This window comes from Sturnus vulgaris, chromosome 5 (genome assembly GCF_052056855.1).
Source record: "Sturnus vulgaris isolate bStuVul1 chromosome 5, bStuVul1.hap1, whole genome shotgun sequence".
In the NCBI taxonomy this organism is placed as follows: Eukaryota; Metazoa; Chordata; class Aves; order Passeriformes; family Sturnidae; genus Sturnus; species Sturnus vulgaris.
Window position 1 is genome coordinate 45,066,908 of NC_142247.1, and position 27,941 is coordinate 45,094,848.

Genomic DNA, 27,941 nt, shown 5'->3' on the forward strand with positions numbered 1-27,941 from the left:
AATTTCTCAAGACACTGATTAGACCTATTGATGATCAACTCCTTTCCATTCTTTCCCTCTTCTCCCTCAATACCAATATATCTCCTATCTAATATTTTGCAACATTTAACCTAAATAATGTATCTAGAACAGAAACACATCTTTTACAGAATTTGCTGTCTGTACTGTGTCAAACACATTTCTCAGTAATAAATAAATAAACCTAAAGTTTAGTTCGAAGTATAGCAGGGCTAATAAAAACCTATCCCACTTTCCAAACAGGAGCTTCCTTAAGCCTGCACAGTCAGGTGGTGGGCTTTGGTCACAGCTGAAGTACCTGCATCAATCTTGATGGACACTTCAGTATTTCATGAGTCTTAATCTTAAACATATCCTCAGCTAAAAGGAAGTCCACCAGATAGGAGCCAGCGAGTTTGTTTGGCTCATAATTAGGATTCCCTTGGTAATCTCGTGAGACCCCAAAGCCCATCTAACTAGATGGAAACACAGGTCACACTGCGCTTCTATTCTGGTCTCAACAATTAGAGCTCAAAGTTCTGTGCCATGATTGCTGATTGCAAAATCCTAAGTCTATCCTAAGAGAGCCAAAACAGGCTTACCAAACACATCCAAAACAGTTTCAAACTCCCCACCCCCCAATAACAACCCAAACCAAACCACAAGCAAACACAAACCAAAAATAAAAGCTTCCGTTTTTTGAAGCATTTCTATTCATCCCTCTATATTTTTTTTGCATCAATACCAGTATATACTCTTCAGGTGTTTTATTCCTTCCTATACCATGCTCTTTGATATTACATTAAGTTGTTGCCAAAATTCCAAGTTGTGCTGTAGCAGGAAAGTTTTACTCACCAAAAAAACCCCCAACGCAGTTGCTTTACCAACTTGGAGCAGAATATAGCCCACAACAGAAGCTTCAAATAGTCTATGAGCTTCAGTGAAGGAACATTGCTTGTAACATACCCTAAAAGATGTTTTTACTTGGAGACCCTATGCTCATTTGCTCCACAAATATTAATCCCATACAAATATAAAAGATCCTAAGGGTTAGCTTAGGATTTTAAGGCTTTCCCAAAGAAAAAAAGGAGCTAGAAATAAAACGATGTATCCATAGGCAGCTTGCTGTACACTGCAATTTTCAATTCTACCCTCCTCTGGGGTTTCAGTCTAGCAGTGGACACCTGTATTTGTTTTGACTGAATCAATCAATTCATGAGGAAGCACAATGCCCTTCTCTCCCTACCCTTACAGGAGCTACAGCCAGCCTCTCTTCTTTCCAGTTGTGGCACACACACAGCACTCCACAACTGCATGACACCAGCTAGCATCCAACCCAACTAATAACACAGAAGTAGCCCAGATGAACGAATACTAGATGTACAGACAACAGATAATGCGCTCCTAACGGTTTTGTGTTATAATTTCAGCAGTCTTAGAATGACAATTAAATATACCATACAAAAACAACTTTCACAGAAATGTTGCTGGCTTTACTTCTCCCTCCCACCTTTTTTATTTTCCCTTAGTGGATAAGCATATGAGTAGATGCCACTGCTTTTTTCTGTGACATCTCACTTACAGTCTTACATTTCCAGGTAGGTGTCCGTTTCCTCCCTTTCACCCACATGAGATTTATTTCTGCACTGAGAATCAACTTGAAAGATATTTCCTTCTAGTTGTTCACCTCCTACCTCAGATAAAATGCAGCTTTTCAAGCAGCTCAAACACTTCCATTCATTCATTACTGTAACTATCACATTGTGCACCTCAAAACCAAAGCACCCACTAGTATTGTCCACTGCCAACAGAAACTGAAACCAAGCCTGAATCAGTTCTCTAACTCCATGAAGTTAAATAAAACTTTCATTTTATTAACCAAGGAAGAAGCGAATACTTAGCCATGAAATCTTGCAATGATGTGCTGTGAAAATACAGTTTCTCCTACCAGCAATTACACTGGTATACTAGGCCAAGCTCACTTCAAGTCTCAGCTAAAAGCTACGACACCCATCAAGCTAATAAGAACTAAATGGTATTAAAATAGGCAAAATATAAAAGTAGAATACCACTTATGCTGGAAATTTGCCACAAGTTCAGCGTAAATGATCATAACCTGGTAACAAATCTTGTCTTTGGGCTGGAGTCAATGATGTCTTGGAAGGCAAGTCCACTTTGATGTTATTTGTATGCTACAAAATGCTACAATGCAGCACACCATCCAGCTGCCATTTCCAAAAAAAGATTAAATACTAAGTGACTACAAGGAACAAAACAGCTGTAGCTCACTGCAGGGATGTGAAAGCTCTATGACCACTACTCAGGGAGAGGCAGCTCTTTCTGACAATTAGCCTGCAGGTATTGCAAAAGAAAACCAAAGGACAGTGAGCCCTGAGCAGATGCTGAACCAGACCAGTGGAATACAAAAGTGGTTAAGCATGATCTCACTTCAGAGCTGAGCAGTCTCAGCCACAGCTGACAATACTACTTGCCAAATTCTTCTTCCTCACTCTTTCTGTACTAGCTATCAGAATGGGGTAAGAAAAGGTTGCAAAAACAAAGATTGACACTGTAAGAGAACTACCATTTATTTCCCATAAAGGACAGTGAAAGTGCAGAGAATGCCAGGTCAGACTGCTCATCATCCATATTTAAAACAACTTCGGCTGTTCAATATCTGCTGAAATATAAGCAGGAGATCCAGAAGACAATGAGAATAAACAACTTTGTGTTGACCAGTGTCCTTCTAGTCCAGTTTCTACTAATACATTTGGACCTTTTTCTTCTTCTCTCCAATAGTTAAGTCCTCAAATCCTCCTAATCTAGGGAAAATGGGCCTGAACTTATTTCCATGGTATTCAGGAAGAAGTCACCTTGAAAGTTCTTCAAGTTATGCTTTTTATATGAATAGGGCACATTCAACATGGCAAAGATGAATATATTTGCAGATGAATATATTTGCATAAAAACTCTGAGATTTCCATGCATTACTAGATTTTTCTAGATTGTTGTTGCTGATAAAGCTACCTTCTGTTATTAAGTCATGATATTATGTTACCTCATTATGTTATTACGTTATAACATTATTATGTTGTTGAAAATGCTTACCAGCTTCAGCAAGTGTGATACATTTTCAGCTTCAAATTGAAGCAGAAAGCATTAAAAAAACCCTAAAGAGTAGTGAAAAGCAATGGACCCTTTCTACAGGAATATCCTTTATCATGTCTCATTAGCCATGTGTGAATAATACCCGTGACTTTGCACATTAGGTAACAGCTCTTGAAATTAAGGTACCTGGTTCAATCTAAAGAAATGACTCACTGATAATAACTTTTTAATTTTGTTCACAGTCATTTTATCACATGTGATTTCAGTGTCTTAGCCTTTAGAGATGATCCTGAAAGTTCACTGATGAGCAATACTTCGTTTTTGACTGTATACCAAGAAACGCATCATTAGATAGTGGTTATGAGCTGCTTTCAGATGAGAAACATCTTTGGATGTATCCTAGAGCTCACATTCAAGATGGGAACCAAAGTTCTGCTATTCCTTTCCCTCTAACGCAAAGAAAAAGCAGCCCACTTCCATGTTAGCTCCCATGAGCTGTAAACCACCTTCTGCATGTGAGGCTCAGTATACTCTTGACCATGACAACCCTCTTATGGACGGCACCATAGCTGAGACACAGTCTGATAAAATGGTTGCATATGAAGTTCAGTTGTCCCCACAGAGTTATGTGACAAATACAAAAATCATTCTAGTTAAAATGAGGAAAAGATAAGGAAAAGGAACCTGCCCCTAATCACTACAGCAAGGGGCATCTGGGTTTCAGATATATTCACTCTGTCTACAAGCTCAGCATACTATTACCACTATACCACCAATTACTACTGTTACACCAAACCCCAACCAAAAGCTCAATTTGAGTTGACCTCATATTTTTGTTTTCTTTCAGACTTTTATGTGAGTGTATGCACATGACAAGGATGCATGAAGAAAACGAAAGACTACTTCCCCTCCTCCCCAGTGTCAAAAGTTCTACTTTTGAAAGCACATCTAAAATAAACCCTTTCTTCCTTACAGAAATGCCAATTATATGCAAATAAAAGTTCTCCTTATGCTCACAGTGAAGTAAATTATGTGCTTAAAGTAATGCAGTAAACCCCAAATCTTTAGACTATAATGCTGTAGACCACAGTCTCAACTTCAGGGTTAAGTGAAATCAAGATAAATGGCTTATGCAAAACTCGTCCAAGCTTTAAAAAATATTTATCTCTTATATTTAGCATGCATGAAAGTTAACCCTAAGAAAGGAGTGGTGACAGTACTAAGTATTACACTACTTTTATACAGCTGTCAACTGAATTTAGTCCCAAGATAATCTCTGCAAGTGTGACAGGGAAGGTACACATTTCCACAGATACACACTAATGCCTTATTCACAATATCCCTCTACTGCAGCAGGCACTTGAAGCCCCCACAACCTGAAAGGAGACAATCTGCTAATTAATTCTTAAAAGTCATTATAGAAACTGTATATGTACAGAAGCACACATATGCAAGGCAAGGGGGAGGGAAAAAAAGAGAGAAAATATTACATACAGCTTTAGTACCACAAGTAGGAAATTAATTCAGAGCCACTCATATGCCAGTAATTCTTAATAATTAAAGAAAAACTACACCCTGCTGCTGGAGTTTTACATCCATCACTTTTCCTTTGAGAGAACATTACCTGGCAGATCTGCAGGAAGGGGTCATGTGCAAAAAATACTCCAATGACTCTTTGCCATAGAAATGTGCCTCAAAACTCAGTCTTTTACTTCTGTTGCTAAAATTGCATTCCTAGACCCATCTTTGAAGCTGTTAAAATAGAAGCTAAAGGCAAACCAATGAAATACCAGCAATCTCGAGCCTGAGAGAAAAATGGCAGCTCCCTTAATCTTGTTAGACCATGATTCATCAAAATATTTGTAGTGATAATTCATTTATTCCTTTTGGGGCTAACAATCTATTCCAAAATTAGCCTTCCTAAATTAAAAGTATAAAAATGTCACAGTAATTAAAGTCAAACAGGATTAAGAAAATTTTGCAGTACTTTAACATATATTTTATATACAAATACACACAAACACCTCTAAACAAAACCTGTGGTGTTTCTCATGCAAGTTATACAAAATTCAGTTAAATATTATGTCATTGAAAACACTTATTTTTCATGTAATATAGGTCAAAGTGCTTAATATCTTTGCCTGGTTGTTCAGCCATCACTGATAAAATTCTCAGGGGCAATGTTAATTTAGAATGAAAGTCAGTCAACATAGAAACCCTTGTAAAATCAGTGCCAGTAAAAGAGGAATGACAGCCAAATGCAGAATTTCTACCCAAGAGTAGGCAAGCAGCAATGAGCAAATGAGCATCTGGCTCTGTGTGAGAGTGTGAGTGCACACAGCTTTGAGACAAGGGTGTCCTTTCCAGCCCCATCTGCTACCTTTATACAGAAGGAAGGTACTGAAGCTCTGGGGTCTGCACAACACCTATTAACATGGTATGCCACAACCTCAGGGTAGATTTTCCCTAAAGGCTCCTTCTGTCCTGGCAGGGGATGGGATGAAGAGATGTGTTCCCACCCAAGAGCAGAGGACGAGTAACAAGGTTAAGAAGTTTTGGAAAGTGCAAAACTGGAGAATCACAGAATAGCTGAGCTTCAAAGACCTCTGGAGGTCATCTGGTCCAAACATCCTGCCCAAGCAGGGTCACCTAGAACAGGCTGTCCAGGACCTTGCCCATAAGGAAATGCAGAGGGAGCAAAGCACAAAACAAGAGGCCTATCTTACCTGATGTGTGCACAGGAACTGGCCCTAAGGAGGAACAGCTCACTGACACCCTGCGAAGTCTGAAGGGCCACACTTCTCCAGCACTACCATTTCTTCTGCTTGTGCTGTGCAATCTGCCTCCACTACAAATCTTGCCCTTTTCAAAGTCAATAGCACAAGCACCTAAAAAGCTTCAATCCAATTTTTCACTTGCACATGCAACAGGCACACTGGAAAGCCTACAGACTGGCAAATACTTAGCACAAACGCAGTAAATAGGGTGACATAAAATATTTTAGAAAGCGCTATAAGCAAGGAGAATCACTTGTGCCCAAAGAGGCCTAGAGGAGATGGCATAGGCTGGAACAAACTTAAGCAGCCCTGATGGGGTAGATATTGCATAGTGTGACCAAAGGCACATGCAATTCCAGAGAGGTCTCAACGAGAACAAAGTCAACACCAGAAACCAATTGACTACCACAACTTCCATGTAAACCTCTCCATGCCTCTCAGACCACTGGGAAATTAAAATTGTGTCAAGATCTGTAAAAATATGTATCAGGAAATAATAAAGTATTAGACTGTCCCTGCATCCTGCTCCACCAAGGAACAACTCACTTTCAGAAATTATAAGCTGCACAAATGTGAAATATGCACAAAGGCAAAGAATGAAACTGGAAGTTTGAATTCATACACCCCTAGACAAGATTCTAAATAAATATTAAACAATGTATTCAGACTGAAAACAAAGCCCACAGAATTCAGCAACTGAGCAACCTGTAAAATTATCAAGAGACAACTTCTCAGGCAAAAGGTGAAAGGCAAGCTTTAAGTATCCCCTCTCTTGGCTTTCCCAATATAAGCAACCTCCACCTTAATATACCAGTGTGCTACCCCACAGAGACACCTGTGTAAGGAATTTTTTTTTTTTAAATCCAAATCAATACATTTCCACAACAAGACTGAAGAGACAGTATGAAGGTAGAAATAGCAGATAATAGGGAGGAGAAGTCCTGTCTAATATTTTCAAAAAAGAAAGCTATGAAGCTGTATCTTAGAAGTCTAGGAAGCTAGTAATGAGAAAGAGAAGGTGCACCCCAGTTTAACAGTATGGAACTGTGAACATCAAATACTGATACGTCTTTTTTCTTGGACAATCAACGCAGGTTTGTCTTTGGTTTCAAGAAGATGAGCCCAGAGCACCTTCACCTCGGCACTGGCAGTGGCTCTGCATCAAGAAGCCAAATACTTTTAATCTTCTTACATGTCTACATGTGTCTAGTCACACATACGTGACTGCTGCGACAAGTATGGTCCCCAGAGGTGAGATCTAGTCAGATGTCTATGGTGCAGACAGCTAAGTCAGCTTACTAAGTCTGGGTGATTAGCTAAAGAGAAAGAAGACATCTGGGGGCATGATTCATGTGACCTATTTTAGTTGTTTACATAGCATGAAAAGTGTCTTCCTCTTCACGGATGATAAAGCTGAGCCTAGACACTGACAGAACAAGTTGTCAGCATGTGGTCAGATGATTCCCACTTACATGCCTGAGCTTATGAGGGTGGAAGGAGCAAAACAAACACACAAACAACAACAACCAAAACCACCCAAAACAAACCCAAAAAAGCCCATGAACTTCTCTTTCAAGAAGTTATTTTGCATTTGAAATGCATTTTCCTCAAAATGCATCTTTGATATGTAAGTCCTTTGGTATGACTAATAATACCACCCAAGGCAGAGAATTAGGGTTTAAAGCAAAGCAGAAGAAGGAGGAATAAATGCAGCAAAAATTACTTTTAAAGTAAAGTCCAAGGAAATATTTGCATTATAGATCCTAATGCAATATGCGTGTTTAGCGTGGTGTAACTATTTAAATGCATCTAAAACAGCTGGTGGGATTTTCAGACTCAAAAGCAGATAATTATCAATCTTATTCACAGCAATTAAGTCTGTATAGGGTAAAATAGGATCTATTGTTCCCCACAAATACTGGGACTGGAGCCAGAAGAAATTTCAGTGGAACAGAAAGTTGGCAGCTCGGAAAGAGGCTGAGAACTGCGTATTCTCTAGCATAAAAGGGAAAAAGCCCAACCCACAACAAGGGACCAAGGACAAGCTTAGAGACCTTTTCATAAAAAGAATTTCTCCTCTTCTGAAAGTACCAGGGAGGTGTCAGAAATTAATACTGAAGCAGATGCCAACATAGACTTATCTCGGTCCATACTCTACACACATGGAAATCTATCCACCAATTTCTTCTGGTGACTGAAAAGAAGAAAGCTAGACATTAGTAGTGCTATATTTAGACATTTGCCCACTACCTAGATTCATACCTTCGGAGTCACTGAGCACAGAATCTTTAGATAGGCACAGAAAGCTGGACAGCTCTTACTAAGAGGCCAAGACTGCCAGTAGAGCAACAGTCATTAATCTGCTCTCAATTCAAAATGATCAACAAGTGGCAGCGAAGGATTTGCAAATCATTTGCCAAGGACAAAACACCTCCAGCAGCATTAAGTGATGGTTGTTAAACTGCCACAAAAAAAAAAAAGGTGGGGGAAGCCACAAAGAGCTGGTGCATGATCTTCAAAGTAGTGCACAGGCTGTCCCACACTTTTAACTCACATCAAAATAATTGTCCTTCCCTTTACCCATCAGTCAGCTCACAATGCCAACCTTTTCTCATCAGAGTGTGTGTTTCAAGGGTAGGGGTAATTCTCCAATTGAGAAAAAGGAGATTCTTTACTCCATGGGCTCAAATAGTCACAAAATACAATCACACCACCTACCGTACAAAATTAGTGTTTCCTGAACCAGTTAAAGAACCATACTTCCTTTATGTTTTGGAACCATGCAACACACATATATATTTATATATATATATATATCTCCCATATGTATATTTTAAACAGGGATAAGCGGTTTTGATTAGGACACATTTTATTTACTATGTAAAGATTAAGAAATACAATCTCAGAGTGCTGAAATAAAATGCCCCACAGAATACAGGCCTAATCAGCACAGCAATTAGAAATGAAAGATTTGCAACACAGAGGAGTCTTCCCCTACTGGGAAGAGAAAGGAAAAAAATTAAAAAGCAAGCAAAAAATTCCAATTCCTCTAAAATGTTGACTATATCAGTAATATCAGTAAGCACAAAATTCAGTCTTACATAGAAATGATTTGGAGTAATATGTTTCCAAACAGAAGAAATAGGTTCTTTCACAGAATGCAGAGTGGTTGCATCAGGGCCAAAGGTGTCTCCTGCCACACTACCTGCTGTTACACACCTCTCTCCTTTAATACATAAATTAAAAATTTATGTGCGTGGCCTCACAGGACGAAAGAAAGGAAAGAAGAGCACCTGAGTGAAAGCACACTCACTGACCTCCTCCAGAGCAGCATTACACACCCAGGTGTGAGCAAGTTGCCCATTTAGGTCTGCAAAGAAACCAGCCTGCAGCAGACAATGGCAGCAACTATGTCTTTCTGCACCCCTACCCAGTGAGGGATGGTGGTGCCAACAGAAAGGAAAGTTGCCAACTTTCCAACCTGCCAATCTGACAGCCCGTAGTCCTTATGATCCACTTCCATTCATAAACTGGAACAAACCAAAAATCATTTTCTGAAGCATCTTCAGGATATCCATAGTATAGCTGTTCTGTACCTGATGTGTCAAAACTCCAAGGTAGCATTTTGGAATAGACAGCAGGCAGCAAGCAGAGCTATTTACATACTTTACTGAACATTTTTTAAAGGAATGATACTCTCCTACTGTGGTACTGGGACCAGACATGTCCAAGTAAATGCCAAAGAATGGTCCACTTCCTGCTTCATGGTCTTCTAGCGTACGTAGTGGCTGCTCCAAGCTCAGTGGTTGCTCCAGCCTCAGTTAATGACTTTTTATCACTTGAGCTTAGATAAACATGTCTCTCTGCGTGTGATTCCTCCTCTTCTTTTGAAAGTTATTCTGGCTAGCACTTCTTTTCCCTTTTATGAAGGGAAGAGGCTTTTCCAGAAGGCTGGATGCTGAAGGAAAATTGCATGTCACTTTTTTGTTGTTGTTTTGCAAGCAGTATTTCTGCTTAAGAAGGTATGCTTTTTTCAACTACTTTTCAATTTTTTAATTACTAAAAAAAAAATTACTAACATGGCTTAATCCTCTTACTTCCACATGCATGAAACTTTGCCCAGAACTTTTACCGGGCTTACTGTACTTTTTAGACCATAACTACCCATTGAATATAAATGCATTTCTGCCATAAAGACATCAATGGAAGGCCAGAGGATTAAGCTAAGTATGCCATCTTTCTCATTTATATAAGCATACAAAAACTTCACTGCACTCTATTTTCTTACTTCTATGTCAAAAGTACTTCCCCCCACCCCTGATTTATCTCATATAAATGCCTAATTATGATAGTTTTGATAGGCGAAGACAATTTTCTTCACATAGCCCCTAGTTTGGGGCTATGTTTTGGGTTTGTGCTGCATACAGTGATGATAATAGAGATTCTTTTTAGAATTATTTTATTTTTTTTAACTGCTGAGAAGTGTTTACATGGAGCCAAGGCCTTTACATCTTTTTGTACTGCCACGCTGGGGAAGAGATTGGAGGTGCCTGGGAGGTTGGGAAGAGACACAGCTTGGACAGGTGACCCAAACTGGCCAAAAAGATGCTCCAGACCATGTGACATCATGCTCAGTATATAAATTGAGGGAAAGAAGGTGGGGGATGTCTGATGTAATTTGTCTTCCCCAGTAACCATTACATGTGATGGGGCCCTGCTCTCCTGGAGATAGCTGAGCACCTGCCTGCCCATGGGAAGCAGTCCTTTAATTCCTTGTTTTGCTTTGCTTGCATGTGCAGCTTTTGTTCTCCTTGTTAAACTATCTTCATCTCAGCCTATGGGTTTCCTCACTTTTAACTCCTCTGATTTTTGAGTTGGTAGTTGGCATCACTGTATACCTTGTTTTTTCTTTTTTGCCATTTCCTTCATCATTGAACAGATAATGGTACAATGTGCTGTGAAGTATACCAACAAATATTCTCATAGGATATGGTACGTTTTGAACACAACTCAAACATTCAGTAGAATTTTTCTCTCTAGCAATGAAACTTTGTGTCCAATTACATTTTGAATAGCCTCGATAATTAGTGCAAAGAGCACTACAATGATAATTGTATCCATTAGACTTCTGTTCTTCCAGCATTTTTATCTGCCTATGACTCCACAGCAGCCTTCAAATGGGCTTTAAATATCGCAATAAAAAAAAATTGAACCAAAGCACTGTTATAGTTAGTCCTCAATAGAACACAGACTTTCAAAATTGTTTTGATTAAGGTAAGACTGATCATTTTTACTACATATTAACACAGAAATACATTGTTTGGAACAATACTCCCCAAACTGTTTAAATCATCTCAGGCTTTGTCCTTTACAAAGTGTCTTCTAAACACTAAGAGGGTTATCTTCCGTTTAACAAAGGCAGCATCACTTCATCAGGAGCCCAAGAAAGCAGGGAGAAGGGGATCACACTCAGCTTGTTTGCTCTAAGAATATTCCCTGCATCACCACCACTCTGTAGGCATTTATAAGACTCAAGGGATAATACAGTCAAACTCACATTCAGTTTGTGGGGCTGTTTTTCCTATCATTTAGGAGCATGCCATTAGGGGAACGCTCCTCAACCTCATCTATATTAGGTCTCCAGGAAACATTGCAAATCTGCTAAGCTTATCTACCTGAAGAATTGCTCTTTCAAAAATAAGGAGACCACCTTTGCTTTGAATATATTTGATAATGCCTGTTTAATCAGAGGAGGAACTATTTTTGTCACTATGTGAGAAAAGAGACTTGTCAAGTAAAGAGGTGGGCATGCTCTTAAGCACTATCATTTCGGCCAGAAGTTAATGGAAACAAGCAAGAGCTCAGAGATATGAGCAGAGCTTGAAACATCTGTGTCATGCTTATTTATTACTCACCCTTAAGACTTTCTGATACTCATAGCTCTTTGTATCTTCAAAAGCAAGTCAAAAACTGCACAGAAGCCTGAAACAGCCTAATAGAACAAACAGCTTTTCCTTCCAGTTTTGGCAGATTACAAGAATAATGAAGTTCCCAAGCCTAAATAAAAATCATAAAAATCCACAAATTAGCACGGGCAATTCTGTAAATGAGCAGATGCATAGAATCTACGTAAACAAAACCAGAAATGAAATGTTTCCCTTCTCCTATTATAGCTTATTTGTATCTACCTCCCAGCCATGCAGGCCTATAGCCTACAACAAACAAATAAATAAAACAAAGCCTGGTGCTTTGATGAGTGCAGGATGCAGTGAAACAGGCAGAACTGCTGCTCATTAGAATATGTCAATTTATCAATTCCTGATTTCAGAATATATTTCAACTACCTCTCCCATATAAAATCAGAGTGCAGCTTCGTTTCTATTTGCTGCTGAGAGGAGGTGGTGAGCACCAGAGGACACAGCCAGCAAGCACAGACAACTCCAAGACCATCTGTCACAGTGTGAAGCTCCTGTAGGAACTCATGTTGCAGCTGGGGGTCAGTCCCCCCACTAGTTTTGCTCTTGCACCTCAGATGAGCTTTACTGATGACACACATCTACAGGGATTTCCACTGGGAAGCAAACGGTTCAGTGGTAATGTGTACAGCAACAAAATCTTCCTAGTCAAATAAAATGCAGTACAGCTTATGCAAACCCATTTTGCTAAGGTAAAATCACCCTCTAAATAGAGCTTTCTGACATAATCCCAGCACAGTAAGGAGGACAAACAGCATGAGGAATGCTAGTTTTGGAAGAGAATAGTGACAGATGAATGGACCTGATAACACATTACATATAAGGAGAGAAAGTTAGATTATTTTTTTCCCCTGCATGTTCTACAGTTGACTTGAAGTGAAAACTATATAGACTGGAGCCATCTATCAGCACCACAGCAATTAATAATAATAGTCCTTCAAGTGTTTAGTCACAGTTTTTGATTTAGAAGTATATCTCTAAATCTGAATTTTGTATTTGGCAACAGATATGTCTCCATTACTTTTCAAATACATATGATTAATCAGAATGTAATCCCTTTCTTTGCATCCCTCAGGTGAGGTAGAACTATAAAAACCCTGTTTTTTCAAACTAAGAAACAGTCTTGTTCACCTACACAAACATTACAGCCCAGGTCAAGAGACAGAAAAGTATGCCTTTATTCTAAATCCAAACACCCCACCTCTCCTCCCTTTTGACCTCATACAAAGCTAGCAAGGCTGCTTTATAGTCCATGGAGTTTCCTTCACCTGTGCTAACATCTCCAGACAGGCAGCTTAGCAAATACACTCTTCTATACAGATGTATCTTCTGAGCTGGATGACCACTGGCTGCTCCTACTCCCCCTCAGCAGGTTTCTTCGTGAAGTCAAGCTGGGAGAAGAGTTGGAGGGCAAAACTGGGGGTTTGCTCTCCAGTGGCTTAGGCACCCATATCCTCTGGTATTGTAAGATGGTGTCCCCAGGCTGAGCAATGACATTTCTCAGCCAGTGACAGGGTGCTGATAATCACCAATATTTTCCCAAATACCAAACATAGGGCTTGCTACTTTCAAGCCCAGGAAAACCAGTTACACAACTCAGCATTAAAGGATGATTCTGCACCTGAAACTGCTGAGAACTGTGGGTTAAACCTTCAGTAGTCTCAAAAGCAGCAAAGAAGGGGACATGGTATACTTAGGCCTACATTTGAGGTGTTTTTCCTACAAGTAACCAAGAAAAATATTTTTTGTTTCTTCATATATAATTACTTAGCCACTTACAAGTTTTCTTTCTCCCAACTGTAACAAAAATAATTACAAGTTCAACATTAACAGCAGGTTTGAACAACCCCATTTCATAGGGACAGTTCATCACCTCAGAAAAGATCACCCTTAGGCAAAGGACTGACAGAATCACCACCTGCCCTCCCAAGTGTCCCTAGTGCCCATCTCAGTCCGTAATTTGGACTTATTTCTGCAAGAAACTGAAACATCAACTTAGATTAAGCCTGGAAAAGCAAGTGCTTTTCCTGCCTGCAGTTCCACATCCCCAAGATAGTAACTGAGTTAACTGCTTTCCTGTCTCTCCAAACATGGAGTTTGTAGCCAGGAATGACATATGGCTGGTTTTATACAGTGCTTCTTCTCACTCCTCTCACTTTCTTCACCTCTGACCATTAGCTGTAGTAGGTAAGGCAAAGGAAGAAAGGATTGCAGCAAACTTTTTCATTATCCAGCTCTATTTGCATACTCAGTACAGATTCTAATACAGTAGAAACCAATATTAGCACTATTTTTAAAAAAGGAAAAGCTGGCTCCTACTGGGTAGTCTTTATTAGAAGATGACAGATGTTCTTAACAAACATTGGTAAAGAAGGATAAAATCAGAAAAATTAACATGTATTTGTAATCAGCACCACACTGAAAAAAAAGACAACACCATTTTTATGCCATATTGGTCAAATCCACAGAGGTTTACCAATCACAACCTGCAATCACACTGAACATATTGGTTGCCTTAGGGCACTGCGTTTTTTGCCTCAGCAGAAGAGATAACTCAGGTATCGAATCAGATAAACTGTAGTTTTTTCGCCAATAAATCCCATATGACAGTCTTTTACCCTTGTAGCAAATCAAGAAAAAGCTATGTTGAATCAAAGGCTCAGGATTCAGCTCAGGCAATAAGCCCTCATAAAGAGTCCTGTGAACACAGCTTACCAGTCAAGCAAACAGGCAGTTGAGGCTTGATCACCCTCCAGGTGTAGATTCACTGTGCCTATGGACTCTCCACAAGCTGCCTCCAGCCCCCCACCTACAGTCAAACCAATCTCCAGTGACCAATGCCAAATCAACAGCCAACATGGCTGAGCCACATACACCACACTGTCCTGAAAGAAAGAGTTCACCTGGTGGAGAACACAGGCAGGCAGCTCAAAGCAGGCTGTCTTAAAACAACATTAGCTCGATAACACTGGTTTTTCTAGGGGAGATGCTTGAAAACGTCTCCCTCTCTCACCAAGGCACAAAGCATCAATGCAATTATGATGCTACATTTGGCTTAGAAATCTGTATCTGTTCCCAAATTCCTCACTCATGGGTTGTGAGAAAGTTGCTTCCATTTAAGACAAATTTCCAGTTTATAATCTTGGCAAAAATGGGGAAAAGCTGCATCAGGAGCCTCCAGATTAGCCAGTCACAAGAAGAGTCCTGCTCCCAAAGGGTCTTAAGACCTTTAAGTAAAAGTGTCAGCAGACCAAATACAAAAGTCTCCTTTTCATTGCCTGAAAATTCATGCTATAATAACATAACAACTTGCCAGTTTGTTGTTTTTCTCTTTTTGTACAGGAATGTTTGCATGTACCACAGGAAGAGGGAATTAAGGAAGAAGTGGTTTCAAACTGTTGTTCCTCCTTGGAGTATTGCCCTAACCTGGTTTCAGGAGGCAAAACGACAAGTTCCGTGTATTGTCTCTAAAGTTCCTTCTCTACAGTTGCACTCAGTAACAGAAAACACCTGTGTTGTTCTGGGGAGATTTCAGGCTGTGAGATGTGAGCTAGACTATCAATAATGTGAACTCAGTACTGATCAAATACAAGAGTAGAGAGAGGTGCATGAAGAAACGCAAATTAAAGATGATACAAAAGAAAAGAAAAGTTCCAGATTTGGGCCAGGTTATTCTTAATTTTTTTTTTTTCAGGCTGAAACTTAAGGTTCAGATTTACTGCACCCTTGTCATGAATGCTATCCCATGTCCCAGTTTACAGTGCAGAAAAAATGGTGCACATGCTAGCACCTCAACCTAGTATAGATGATTTGTGCAAGTAAACAGCTTCGTCCTGGCTTTGCAGGCAGGTTTTACAGCTTGCACTAAAGCTGGAGACTGCCCTGGCCACAAAGCATTTACCAGGTTAGCTTTCTGCTAGCCACATTCTGCATGTGATTGATGTATACCTTGAAGTAGCTTCTCCACTCAGCAAAACACAGGTTAAAAGCCGAACTCTGCAGCAGCAGAGAAATCAGATGTGCTTATAAGAGAGCTATCCTATGTCATACAAGATTTCTTGTGTGCAACTTTCATATTAATCGATTCTCAAGTTATTTTAAGGGAAAACTCTTCAATACCTGTAGGAAAAAGCAAATTTGAGAGAGAAGACACTGAAGTGATTAGAGAGTCTTTTTAGCTTCTTGGTCCTCACTTTAAGCAGCAGCTTATATCAGAAGGTACTTTTCAATTTCTAGGAGAGGTGATTGAGGCAAGGGGACATGGCAAGTGGCTTGCCATTTTGAAAGCTAATGAATTTGAACAGTTAATGGAACTTAGCCCACATCTGCCTTTCATCAACAGAGCCAAAGCAACAATCTCTCTTCAAAAGGCTGCACTGAAACCCCAAAACCTCAAGTGCCAGGAAAATCCCAGAATTGAAAGACATGTGACATCTCCAGCATCTGACATCTGCTGAGTATTAGACCAATAAGCACTCCCTACAGTCAGTATTTCCACAAAAGAAGTAATAAATGTAAAACTTAGTTTGAAACCCATTTACTATTTTCCACCAAGTAAGGGATGTACACAGAACACTTGGACAGACCTTGTTTCTGTAGAAAACAGAGCAAATAATTGACCAGAATAATGAAAAAGATTAAATAAAAAAAGAAGTGTTGTTATTACGGACCAGACTATAGAGGTCAACAGAAATGGCAAGTTGGTTTCTTTGTGGTGAGTTTTAGGGAGTTCTGTTTGTTTGCTTTTAAGAGCTAGGGGAAACTGTGAGGCTTTACCCAGTGATGGCTACCGAAGAAAGAAACATATAAAACTGGACTGTAATTCTAATGCAACATAATAGAGATAATGCCCAAAACACAAGGTTTCCATGCTTTACTTTCAGCTTCACTGGAAGCTTAAAAAGATTTTAATCAGAAATCTGATGTCCACACATGGCTACAACCAGTATTACATCAAATTCAGCATGATGTGACATACTTCTGAACAAGTACAAACTTTGTCTTGTACCTCAATTGAATAGAAATGTTGCCCAACTGAAAACACATTTGTAGAACTCATTAAATAAAAGTTGTCTGAGAGTTCTACACTTTTTTCACACTTTCAATTTTTAAAAATACTCCTAAGAGTATCTTAGAATACCTTCTTCCTCTTTTCAAAACTACCACTGCACATGACAGGAAGATGAAATTAACTAATGCTAACACTGAAATTCAGCTCAGTAAACATTTGGTTTTATATGATACTCAGAAAGAAAAGAGCATAGTAAACTGAATTTCATATATTCATCTTAGACTAAATACATAACCTTTCTTTACCTCCGCTATATTGTTTTTCATTCCATACTGTTAAAATATAATAGGTGATGACAACATAAAATGTTCAATGTGCCTTGTAAGCATGCAAGGGCCATCAATGGGACATGTGCAAGGTGAGATACTCAACAGAAACTTTAATCAAGAACCTAAGGACAAAAAGAAATTGCTTCATCTCCCACAAGATAACAGGCCAGTGTCTAGTGAAAGAAATGAGGCTGAAAAAGTCAAGACATTGCTCATGTTTTAGGCAGGGAGAGGAAAATAACTCAGAGCAGCAGTTCTGACCGGTTCCAGCAAAAGTGCTTTCAGAAGGACACATTACCTGAAAGGATACAAAAGGAAGATATGGCTTTAGTGACTCTTTGGGACATGTCAGCCCAACTCTGGGGCTCATTAGCCACTATCACAAGCTGTTTAACATGATGAAGTAGGTAAGAAAGGATCTTAGGTCTGAAAAACCCAACCAAATGACAAACAGAAAACCCAACTAAGCATAACTCTGGAAATACATTTTGATGTGTCACCTTTTTACAGCTTTGAAAACAAACTTATCTTGCAGAGAATCAAACAAATGTATTTTTAACCCTAAACCTTTACTTTGAATCAACCTAACCTCAGTACATCAGGTACACAACAGGTACTGCACCACCAAGGAAATGAAGAGTTCTTGTGATGCTTTACTCTCAATTGAGTTTAAGGGCTCTCAAAGGATAACAGCATAATCCTTTACTAAACTGTATGGGTCATGCAGGAATTGCGTGGGTCATTGCAGGGATCCAGGTGAAGAAGGAGTTTGTGTGACAAACCTTGGGCAGGCTATCTCCTTGGTACTTAGTTTATTCTAAGCATGTCCAAATCTTAAGAGTCCTCAAGGAATTCTAAGTGAACATGAAGATGGCATATGAGTCATCAAAACACAGGGCAGGAGAAGCTTTTAAATTCAGTTACAGACTGATTTGAACTGACAAAGATGCCATTTTACTTTAGCAACCACAGCAAGTCATACTGTATTTTTGACCAAGATTTACATCTCTTTTACCATGAAGAGCTTCATATTTCCAGTGGGTTACTGCCACAGTCCAGAAACTATATTCAGTTTAGAAAAAATTAAAAGTAAAAAGGGAGAATTTTTATTTCAAGATAACACTTGGATTGCAGCAAAAAAATCATCCCAGGGCCTACTCAGAAACATGAATTTACATCAGTATACATTGATGAGATAAATACATATATACCTTTGTCTAGTCATATTTTATCTTGTTTAACATTGCTTGCTGAGGGGGGTGACACAGCAATTGCAAACAAAGAAAATAATCAAGGGAAGATTTCCCACCCCTGCCCCTGCCTCCAAGTAGTTTTTTTTACTGATCATTTGGATCAATGTTGGTCTTTAGCACCAAGTTTCTTTCTGGGGTACATAAACAAGGACATACAATTTTCCTCCCTATAATACCTAAACACTTTCTGGAGGAATTTAACAGGTGTTGGCATCAAATGTTCAAGGATTCTGTGTAAACTGTTGAACACAGTGTACTGTTCAATCTGTCAGAAGGGGAAAATATCCAAATTATTCTGTTCTTGGTACTCATATCGCATGCCTGGCAAAGAGCAAACCCATTAACACACTCACTACACATGAGCACTGCTTGGTTTCCAATAGCAGATTCACAATCCAGCTGGTGAGGAGTCACTACTCCTCCCCTAGCTGATCCCCTCATTGCTAGTCAAAACTCTCCTCTAGATATGGGGAAAGACTTGTCCCAATGAACTTGAAAATTATTATAATTTGAAAATATAAAAGCTGGAGTCAGAACAATACATGTTGGATAAATAGCAGTGATGGAAAAAGAACACATTGCTCATCAAAAGAGACACGTGAGAAGTTGATCATTTGCCATTCCTTAGGAAAAAAACCCAAAACATCCCACAACAAATGCAAACAAAATCAATAGGTTCATCATTGAAGCAAGCCCAGGGCAAAGATAAAAGCAGTTTTCAAGACTTTTGCAGTGTGTACCAGAATGGGAAGAACCCAGCCCAATATCCAGTGCAAAGCAAAATCACTGACACAACCAAAGCATCTGACTGCTACAAATTACCACACAGATAACACCATAAAGATGCAATTTAATTCTTATCAAAGGCCTGCTCTACAGAGTCCCACAGGCAAGGCTAAGACACCTGAGAACTGAGAGGTCATGCCCCACTAACGAAAATATTCCTAAGAGAAGGCACAGAACACCCAAGGAAAAAGAACAGATAAACCTTGGATTTTTTTGGAGTATCTAATTCTTCTATATTGGTGATTTTTTTAAGTTCTGACTGGAAAACTTTTTATGCAAGTGTGCAATCTTACTTTCAGTTTTCCCTGTTTCTTGGCTTCATTGCTCTATTCAACAGAATTAGTAATACCCATAAATGCAGTAATATTTAAAACTAGGGAGAAATCATAGAGCAAGATATGTATCTTTTAAACCAAGATTTTGTTTAGACAGTGATAGAACATGCCATAATGCTCCAGTCACCTATATCTGAAATCTGTCCTGTAAAATAGGATGCTTCAAGTCATTACAACACTTCATGTTGCAGAATATAAACTAAAATTATTTTCACTCGCCATCTGAGAAGTGTTTGCTATTTATACTGCATTATAATCCTAATGCATACTCTCCACCTTAAAAATCACTTACATATATTTGGCACGGGAATAAAAGGAAAAAAAAGGTTTCAGCATTCCAACTCCTTTAATAATACCGATGAGACCACATTAAAAGAAACAACCCGCTGCCAGACAGATAAGGGAAATTATTAGCACTGTTAAATGAACACTTGATGGATTAGCTCTTTGAGAAGCTAAAAACCTCAGGACTTTTGAAGGTGATACATAATCATCCACCCACTACATGTTTAGAATAGCATCCCCCCCCAGGCAAGAATTCACAGTCTTGAATTGACAGTGTTGAAACATGCTGTTATCCTGGATGCTATGTTTGCTTTTTCCTCATCGACAGTGAAGAACACAAGAGGCAAAACTATCACTGTGATCCAAACATGAGGAAAAACTTACTTTAAACATAACCCTTTTCTAACATGAGCTCTTGGAAACCCACTGCAACTAAGCCCAAATCCACAAGGGTGCCAGTTTAATTTACCGCTGCTCCTCTGCCTTTCCCCTCACCCCATTTCCTATTTAAATCAAATAAAGCAAACAGCCAGGACTGAAAAAAATCAAAGGCATCAATTTGCACAAAAACATCTCGCTGCTAGCACCAAGTATAGCAGACATCTTTCACTGCATCCTACCACAGAACCAGCCCAGTAGGACTGGCAGCACATGCCAGCAGAGGATCATAAGAAACAGCAGAGAGAGAAAGGCTCCCCTCAACTTATGACAAATGCAAATTTTAGGAGTTTGGTTTGCATCACCTCTTTTCTCCATTGCAAGCTGTTTTAATATAAATAGACTTAATTTGTTATGTGGCAGACTCAGATTGGTAGAGGGTTGATATGGTCCATAGTGGGATGAACCTCCTCCTGAAGAAATACAGAAAAGCCATCTCCATTTCCAGAGTGAGAAGACAGCCTTTCACAGAGGGTGAAGATGAGACATACCCAAGCAGATTTATCATGAGTCACAGCCCATATTTGGCATTTCAAGAAGTACAGTGTAGCTCCAAAAACATGTAAGATTGGCAAAACAGAAAGGAAATAAAATGCGAATTTAATGGTAAGTGGAAGTACAAAATGATACTCTAGTTAGTAGGCTACATCTACTTAAAAACAGTAAACAAATTGTATTAATATTCAACGCTCCCAGAAATCTACTTAAATCTGCAGGATCTGCTCCTACAACATACAGCAAAAATAATTTGACCAGCTTTCATGAAATCCAGTGTAAGACAACATATGACACTTCTCAAAAAGTCATAAAAAAGACTTTTTCATGGTAAAACATTAAAAGACAACCAAATACAAGCCCATTGACACTCCATTCACCAGCCTGCAGATGACCATTACACAACACCTGAAGGCATGCAATAAAACTTTCAAGTCTTGCAGTGAAATGGAAAGTCCTTTCCCCAATTTTATTTGCCCCTCAATTTGTTTTTTTGGAGGGTGAAGCATGTTTAGTGCGCACTGCTTGAAAATGCAATGAAAGAAAGCAGTGGAACAAGCAAATAGCTTCACAAAACCATCTCTGAGGGTTTGGCTGTAAAGCAAGAAAATTGAGTTCAAAAGATTGGGGTTAGCTTGTTTGCCATAGCAGAAAAGTGAAATGATGACATTCACGTTCTCTTGGAGGTCACACTTCATATTTTTACATCAGGTTTCTGTTTTAAGCATTCAGCTCAGACCCAGGCTGAATCAGAGAGTCAAATGCAAGCATTCTGCACCTGAAACAGTAAGCCTCCATTCCTGTTTACTACACTTCAGCAGGTGAAGGAGCCTGCTCTAATCACCTAGATTAACTTTGCAAAGTTGTAAACTACATAATGAACATACTTCATGATTCAATAGTTATCATTTTTGCTTTCTTTGTCTTAACTGTTGAGTTGTCTGGTAACAGTTTGATTTTAAAGATTCAAAGTTATTGAAGCAAACATTTTAAAAGTTGTTAACCTCTCCTGTTTTCCATCACTCAACTACATACCATCTCATAATTTCTGTTTTTCTTGCTCTTTACATTCAAAGAGTGAATAAAATTCAAGACAAAGCCCTCTGACATTAAATCCCGATTTGTTAAAATCGTGAGAAAAATCCTAACAATTACAGAAGTTTAGAGAAGATGAAAGGCCTTGATCTTAAAGTTACAAACAAGCACAAAATTCAAATAATTATTTGCTGGTACTAAGTAACCATGTAAGAAGTTAGGAAGGAATACAATTCCAGCAAAATTGAATACTGGATTATGCAACATATGCTACTGCTTAAGGGTATCACTGAATATTAAACATTCAGTAGAGATTGACACATCCTGGCAGTTCAACTGGCAGTGCTCATGTCCAGCAACCAGCATCATTATCTTGCAGCTGGCTCTTATTTCTTTGCACCGCCCCATACTACCAGGAACTTGGGTTTCATAGTCCCAGGGTTATTTCCGAAAAAATATTAGAGGGCTAGAAAGCAATATGATGTTATACCACCAGACTCACCTAAAAGGACACTTATTTCATAAGGCCATTTGCTAATCAATCTAGTCAAAAACGAAAAGATTTTATTTTCCTGAAAAATTATATTTTTAAAAATATTTTAAGTACAGGTGCATCATTTTACTACTGCTGCATTTTATCTGGAATGATATAAAGCCCCTTGCCATTTGTAAACACATCTGATGATGATGCGCAGTGTGAGAGTGAAAACCAGGCCTCCTATAACAGATTTTAAAAGTCATCAAACATCAGGAAATGTGCTCCTCTGCAAAGTCCCACAGGATTCTGCTGCTGTTTAAATGTGACAAATTTTTTCACATGTGAGTTACTGTTTTATGATTTGCCTTAAAAAAAAAAAATCAAAAGTCTGGAAGCCATTTGGGCTGTTAAAAATTAAAAAATGGAGGCCTTTTAGCTGTTACTTTATACTCAAATATCAATAGCACCGCTGTGAAGGATTTGATTAATTTGAGCAGCATTGATGGAAGGTGCCCACACCGCCTCTTCTTAGCATGTATATCTCGGTAACTGTACAAACACCACATGCGTTCCACATGATGCACAAGCAATGCTTCCAGCACAAGTCTCTGAGCTCAAGTGGAGAAGTACTAGCAGGTATATCCTTGTCAGGGAAGCAGGCAAGGTTCTTCTCCCCTGACCCTCAACACACACACACATGCTGCACACTTGCATGTAAATGCTTGGGTAATAAGTCATGAATAAAGACTTGAACTGGGAACTTTATCTTTCATACTATTCAAATAATGAAGCTAGGCAGTATGTTTCAAGAATTAAATTACACATTATCATGTGATTGCTAAAAGCAATCAGGGTAGAAATACTACTCTGGGGAAAAAAAAAAAAAAAAAAATCAGTGCACACACATACCCATAACTGTCTCCCAAACCAGGCAAATAACACACATCACACTTAATTTAAAAAATGGGGATCATTTCTCAGCCTCTTGTTTCCATCTCTCCTAGCAACACCCACACAGTAGTTACATATTGCAAAGCAAAAAAAGTTAGGGTTGTTTCCACCTGCAAAGAGAGCAGGCAAATCAGAAGTAAAAACAAAGCACTAAAATCATTCAAATTTAATTAAAGCAGCACTCCTTCTTTCCTTCCAATCTCTGAACTTCAGTGCTAGGTTTTAAGACCCCTTCTGTATCTGCTGGGGAAGAAGACCAAAGTAGCTGCAAGCTGCTGGGCCAGTCCAGGAGCTGTGCCTAGGAAGATGTGACACCACCACAGTATTGCCATCTCCATCCCAAGCATGGACCTATGTGCAATGCAAGTACAGTGCTGCCAAAAGCTTCCTTCATCACGATTATTTCTTCCTGCTGGAATACATTCCAACTCCGAATGTGTAAAATCGGTTGAAAAATGCCCTTTGCAAATATATCAACTGCAGTGTAACAATTCTCGCTTGTGACACAGAGACACACTGGAGTAGCCAGCAGCAGACACTCAAGCACATCATTTATCACTATTGGCATTCCTGCAAAGAGGCACACAACAAAAACTGAACTCTAGGGTAAAAATATCAAATCCTACAAATTCCCAGCTGCAGGTGAGCATGACCAGTAAGGAACAGCATCAGACATGTAAAAATGGGTACATGGAACTTACTATTTCAAGTTGGAGCTATACAGAATTTATCTGTCCTCTCCATGGCCAGCCAAACAATTGAATTAACTTATTTTATTCACTCACTGGAGATGGCCAGTCACAAGATGTTAATTCTGACAACTGGGCTCAAATACAGACTCAGGAGGACATGGCTCGGGCTGACATGATCTGGATCTGTCACTATTCCTCCTAATTCCCTTTGAATTTCACTTCAGCTCAGGAAGCCTGAAGATGGCTATAAGGAAGAATTCATGCCAAACAGAAGAGGCATCCTTCGTGCTTTGCACGGGATGGCTTCTACATTAGGGAAGAGCTGGCCTGGAGGATATCTACAATTTTTTCACTGAAAATGAAGGTTTCTGTTTCTTTTCCTCCCTTTTTTTTTCTTTTTTTTTTTTTTAATAGCTTTGTCTGTTCCTAAACTGATAGTGTTAGGCTGGGAGAAGTGCTCAACTTCAAAGCTAAATTAGTATCATTGCTAGTGATCAACAAAGCAAACAAAAACAATTAAGACTACTAGACATCAGTTAGTCAAGAAAAGTACTAACAGTGAAAACAGCAGCAGCAAAATTCTGATTCCTGCAGAAAAGCTGGGCAAAAACCCCAGGTACAATGGCCCATGTTTCAGTCTGGCTGGTCCCAGCTCAGCATATTCCATCAGCTGGAGACACTTAGAACAAAGCTTTCAAGTTCCTCTGATGGGTGCCTTACCATGCAGTTAAACAGATTCAAGCCAGTTAAAAAGTGAAAAATGCATTTGTATTAAAAATCCCCAAGCCTGCCCTGCAAGTGCCACCCCATAAAAACACTACAACTGGTAGCTGTGCAGGTTAGACTAAATCTCTACTGTTGCCCCATTTTTTTGAGCTGGTGCCTGTCCATTAACTCCAGAGTGCTGTAGTAGTACAAGGCAACTACATCCAGGGTAAAGCCCGCAAAATAACTTCAGCAAGGTCAGTGGCAGTCACAACTGGAATTTACAGCCTACTTTTTTCCAGAGAACACTTATGTAGACTTCACAATAAACGAGAGCAAAAGAGAAATGTCATTAATGAAGTCAGTAGATAGCTGGCAGGGATGCAACTTTGCAGAATGAAATAAAACAAAATATTAAATAATCAGGTCAAACATCCAGTACAAAAGCTGGGTAACAGTGTTTGTACTCAATCAAACAGCAATTGAGAAAAATTCCTGAGATAAAAATGTAAAGTTTACTTTCATATTTCCTACGTTTTAATTGACTTTAATTGTCTGTCTGGCTTGTCAACTGGGGCCTGGGCTTATCCTGGGTTCCCGTCTTCAGTGTTTTTAATAAAATGAAGTGGACTTTCTCAGAAAGTCTGTGCCTTGTTTATTACATCTTGGCTAGGGCAACAGGATTCTCCCTAAGAAATGTTATAATTTCTGAAATAATTTTACATGTTGTAGTATTCCCCAGAACACACAGAAAAAAAGATCTACGCCCAGAGTCCTATGGTCAGTATTAACAGCTGCTAGCATACAAATTCCAGATAAAATATACCTAAGAGTTTCAGAACCCTCAGACCAAGATTTCTATAATCAGCATCAAAAACTAAATGAGCAGAGAGTCCCACAAACAGTGCTATTAAGATCACTCTCTAGAATAGTGATTATAGAAAAAGTAATATATACAGTCTAGAGATCTGAAGAAGCAGTGTAATTAAATATTACTATAAACTCCTAAGCAAAAGAGACCAAATATTACACTACTAAGAATGACATCTTGATTACCAGGAACATAGCCCCAGACAGCACAGCACAGCTCACTGACTGTGACTTCCCATAATGAGCAAGGATGGAGGCTGGCTGCAACCACAGAATGCCTGAGGCCGTGGGCAAGGAGACGTGCAGCAGCATAAAAGAATAAATTAATAATCTCTTTAGAGAAAAGGCTATTAAAATGGATGTTTCTCACACCTTTAAAAAATTTCCAGAATCAAAAAGATGCACCTGCTTTGAAGTAACATCCTCCTCTGTAATGGAATAGTAAAGAAACAGTCTTTCAAGTCCCCAATCAGGATGTCCCAAGAGGCAGGTGTCATTGTGGGGGATGGCATACCTGGCTGTAAAGCACCCATGCTTTCCATAACAGCATTGATTTTTCTTAGATTATGGAGTAACCTCCATGTGGATACACACATTTAGAGAGCTAGGGAATTACAGCTTGGAAATTCTTTTCAGGCCTGGATTTCTCCTGACTCTCAGCTCCATTCCCAGGCTGACAAGCTGACTATAGCTTCAGCTGGGGAGGAAGTCTCCCAAGGTGATAACATGGTGAAAAACAGAGTGGAATTCATAATAAAGATTAACACCTGGTGTCTTTCCCGTGGCATACATCCTGAGGTACTGTCCCAAGGAGATTTTTCCCAATTGTCCAATGAACTACTGTCCTGTCCTAGCTTCAAGTAACACATTTTAAATACGGGTTGTCCGTACAATAAAGTTGGCCTTTTTTCCCCAAAGTGGTCCGTGTGTGTTGCTGTCTTTTCTCTGTCTTTGCAGTGCAGTAACCACACCTCCACTTTCCAGATTTCTTTTTTATGAAAAATATTGGGCTATTCCATGCACTTGTAGATGGTTCTATGTGCCCTTGAACCAATTGTTCTTGAACCAATTGTTCTTGAACCAGGATTTTGAGGGCTTCTAATTTCTCTTCTGTTAGGGGCCATTGTGGAATCCATACTAGCTGAGTAGTGAGCCACTGCAAAGCAAATGTGGGACGCTGTTCACCCTCTATTACAACAGCCCCTGTCAAAAATCCATCCCCACCCGGACCCCCCATGCTGACAACACATCCCTCCCCCATATGCTCATATATCCCTCTAGCACATATGGCCACACTGTGGCTGTTTGCCCTTTATCACTTTTGATCAGCACAGGATTATCACTGAGATAATTTTGTGCAGTCCCTCCAATACCAACAATAGTGGTTCCTGAGAGTGGAGTAGGCCAAGATAGAGGCCATTTGTAAGCAGCAATGATAGTAACATCAGATCCAGTGTCAACCAAACCCTTAATCTCTATCTGTGAAGGCTTGGCTTTAGGCATAGTAACAGTACATTTTATGATAGGTCTGTCTTTACCTATAATTTGAGTCCAAAATACCTCTGGTTGCCCCGTTGATCCAAAGTCTTGGTCTCCCCACCCCTTTGCATCTGCACTGGGAACACAAGACTTAAAAAGGACAAGTTGTGCAATCCTAGTTTTTTCAGGTGGATAGTTACAGGTGGAGAAGGAGTGGATACCATGGCACATATTTGCCCTGTGAAATCTGCATCTATTACACCAGGATGCACAAAGATACCTTGTAATATAGCACTGGATCTTCCCAAAAGAAGGGCACTTAGTCCTTTCCCTATGGGCCCTTGAGCCTCAAGGGGGACTCTATGCACTTCTAATGAGTTTATGGTTACTGTGGCTGAGGTGTAAACATCCAGGCTGGCTGATCCCCTTGTCCTGGCTGTGAGTTGGTCACAAAGGCTTGTGAAGGAGGTTGAGGAAACATTTCTGTCCAGGCACATTCCCCCATTGCACTCAGTCTCAAGTTTCCCTGTTCCTTAAGAAGCTGACCATTAATATGATATTTGGATCTGCATACCTTAGTTTCATGTCCAAGTTTTCCACATCGCTTACAGGGTAAATTGACGTTATCCTGTCCCTGAGCCTTCTTCTGTGAGGTTGGCTTCTTGGGAGAGTTTGCTTTTACGTGGCCTGGTTGTCCACAGTTGAAACAAATCACTTTCATCCTTACTGCAGCTGCAAAAGAATTAGCTAACATATCCATGTTATGTGATACAGTCCCAACCCTAGCACATGCATTAATTATTTCTTCCAAGGATAGATCTTCTTTGGGCAATGCACTTCTAATTTTTCTACAGTCTTCATTTGCATTATCTCATGCTAATTGTAACAATACCTGATTCCTTGCATCTTCATTAGCAATTTGTTTTTCCATGGCATCTTGTA

At 39.4% G+C, this 27,941-nt stretch overlaps 1 protein-coding gene across 3 annotated transcripts in view; it reads right to left on the minus strand.

Annotated features, from left to right (window-relative positions):
• PPM1H (protein phosphatase, Mg2+/Mn2+ dependent 1H) overlaps positions 1-27,941 on the minus strand; it is a 134,363-nt gene that overhangs the window by 74,599 nt on the left and 31,823 nt on the right. Inside the window, exon 2 of one of the 3 annotated variants that reach the window (XM_088165614.1) lies at positions 27,574-27,731. The exons of the other annotated variants lie outside the window; for them this stretch is intronic. Within the exon in view, the coding sequence (XP_088021740.1) occupies positions 27,574-27,584 (11 nt within the window). The 5' untranslated portion in view covers positions 27,585-27,731. The remainder of the gene's footprint in view (positions 1-27,573; positions 27,732-27,941) is intronic. 3 annotated transcript variants of the gene reach the window in all.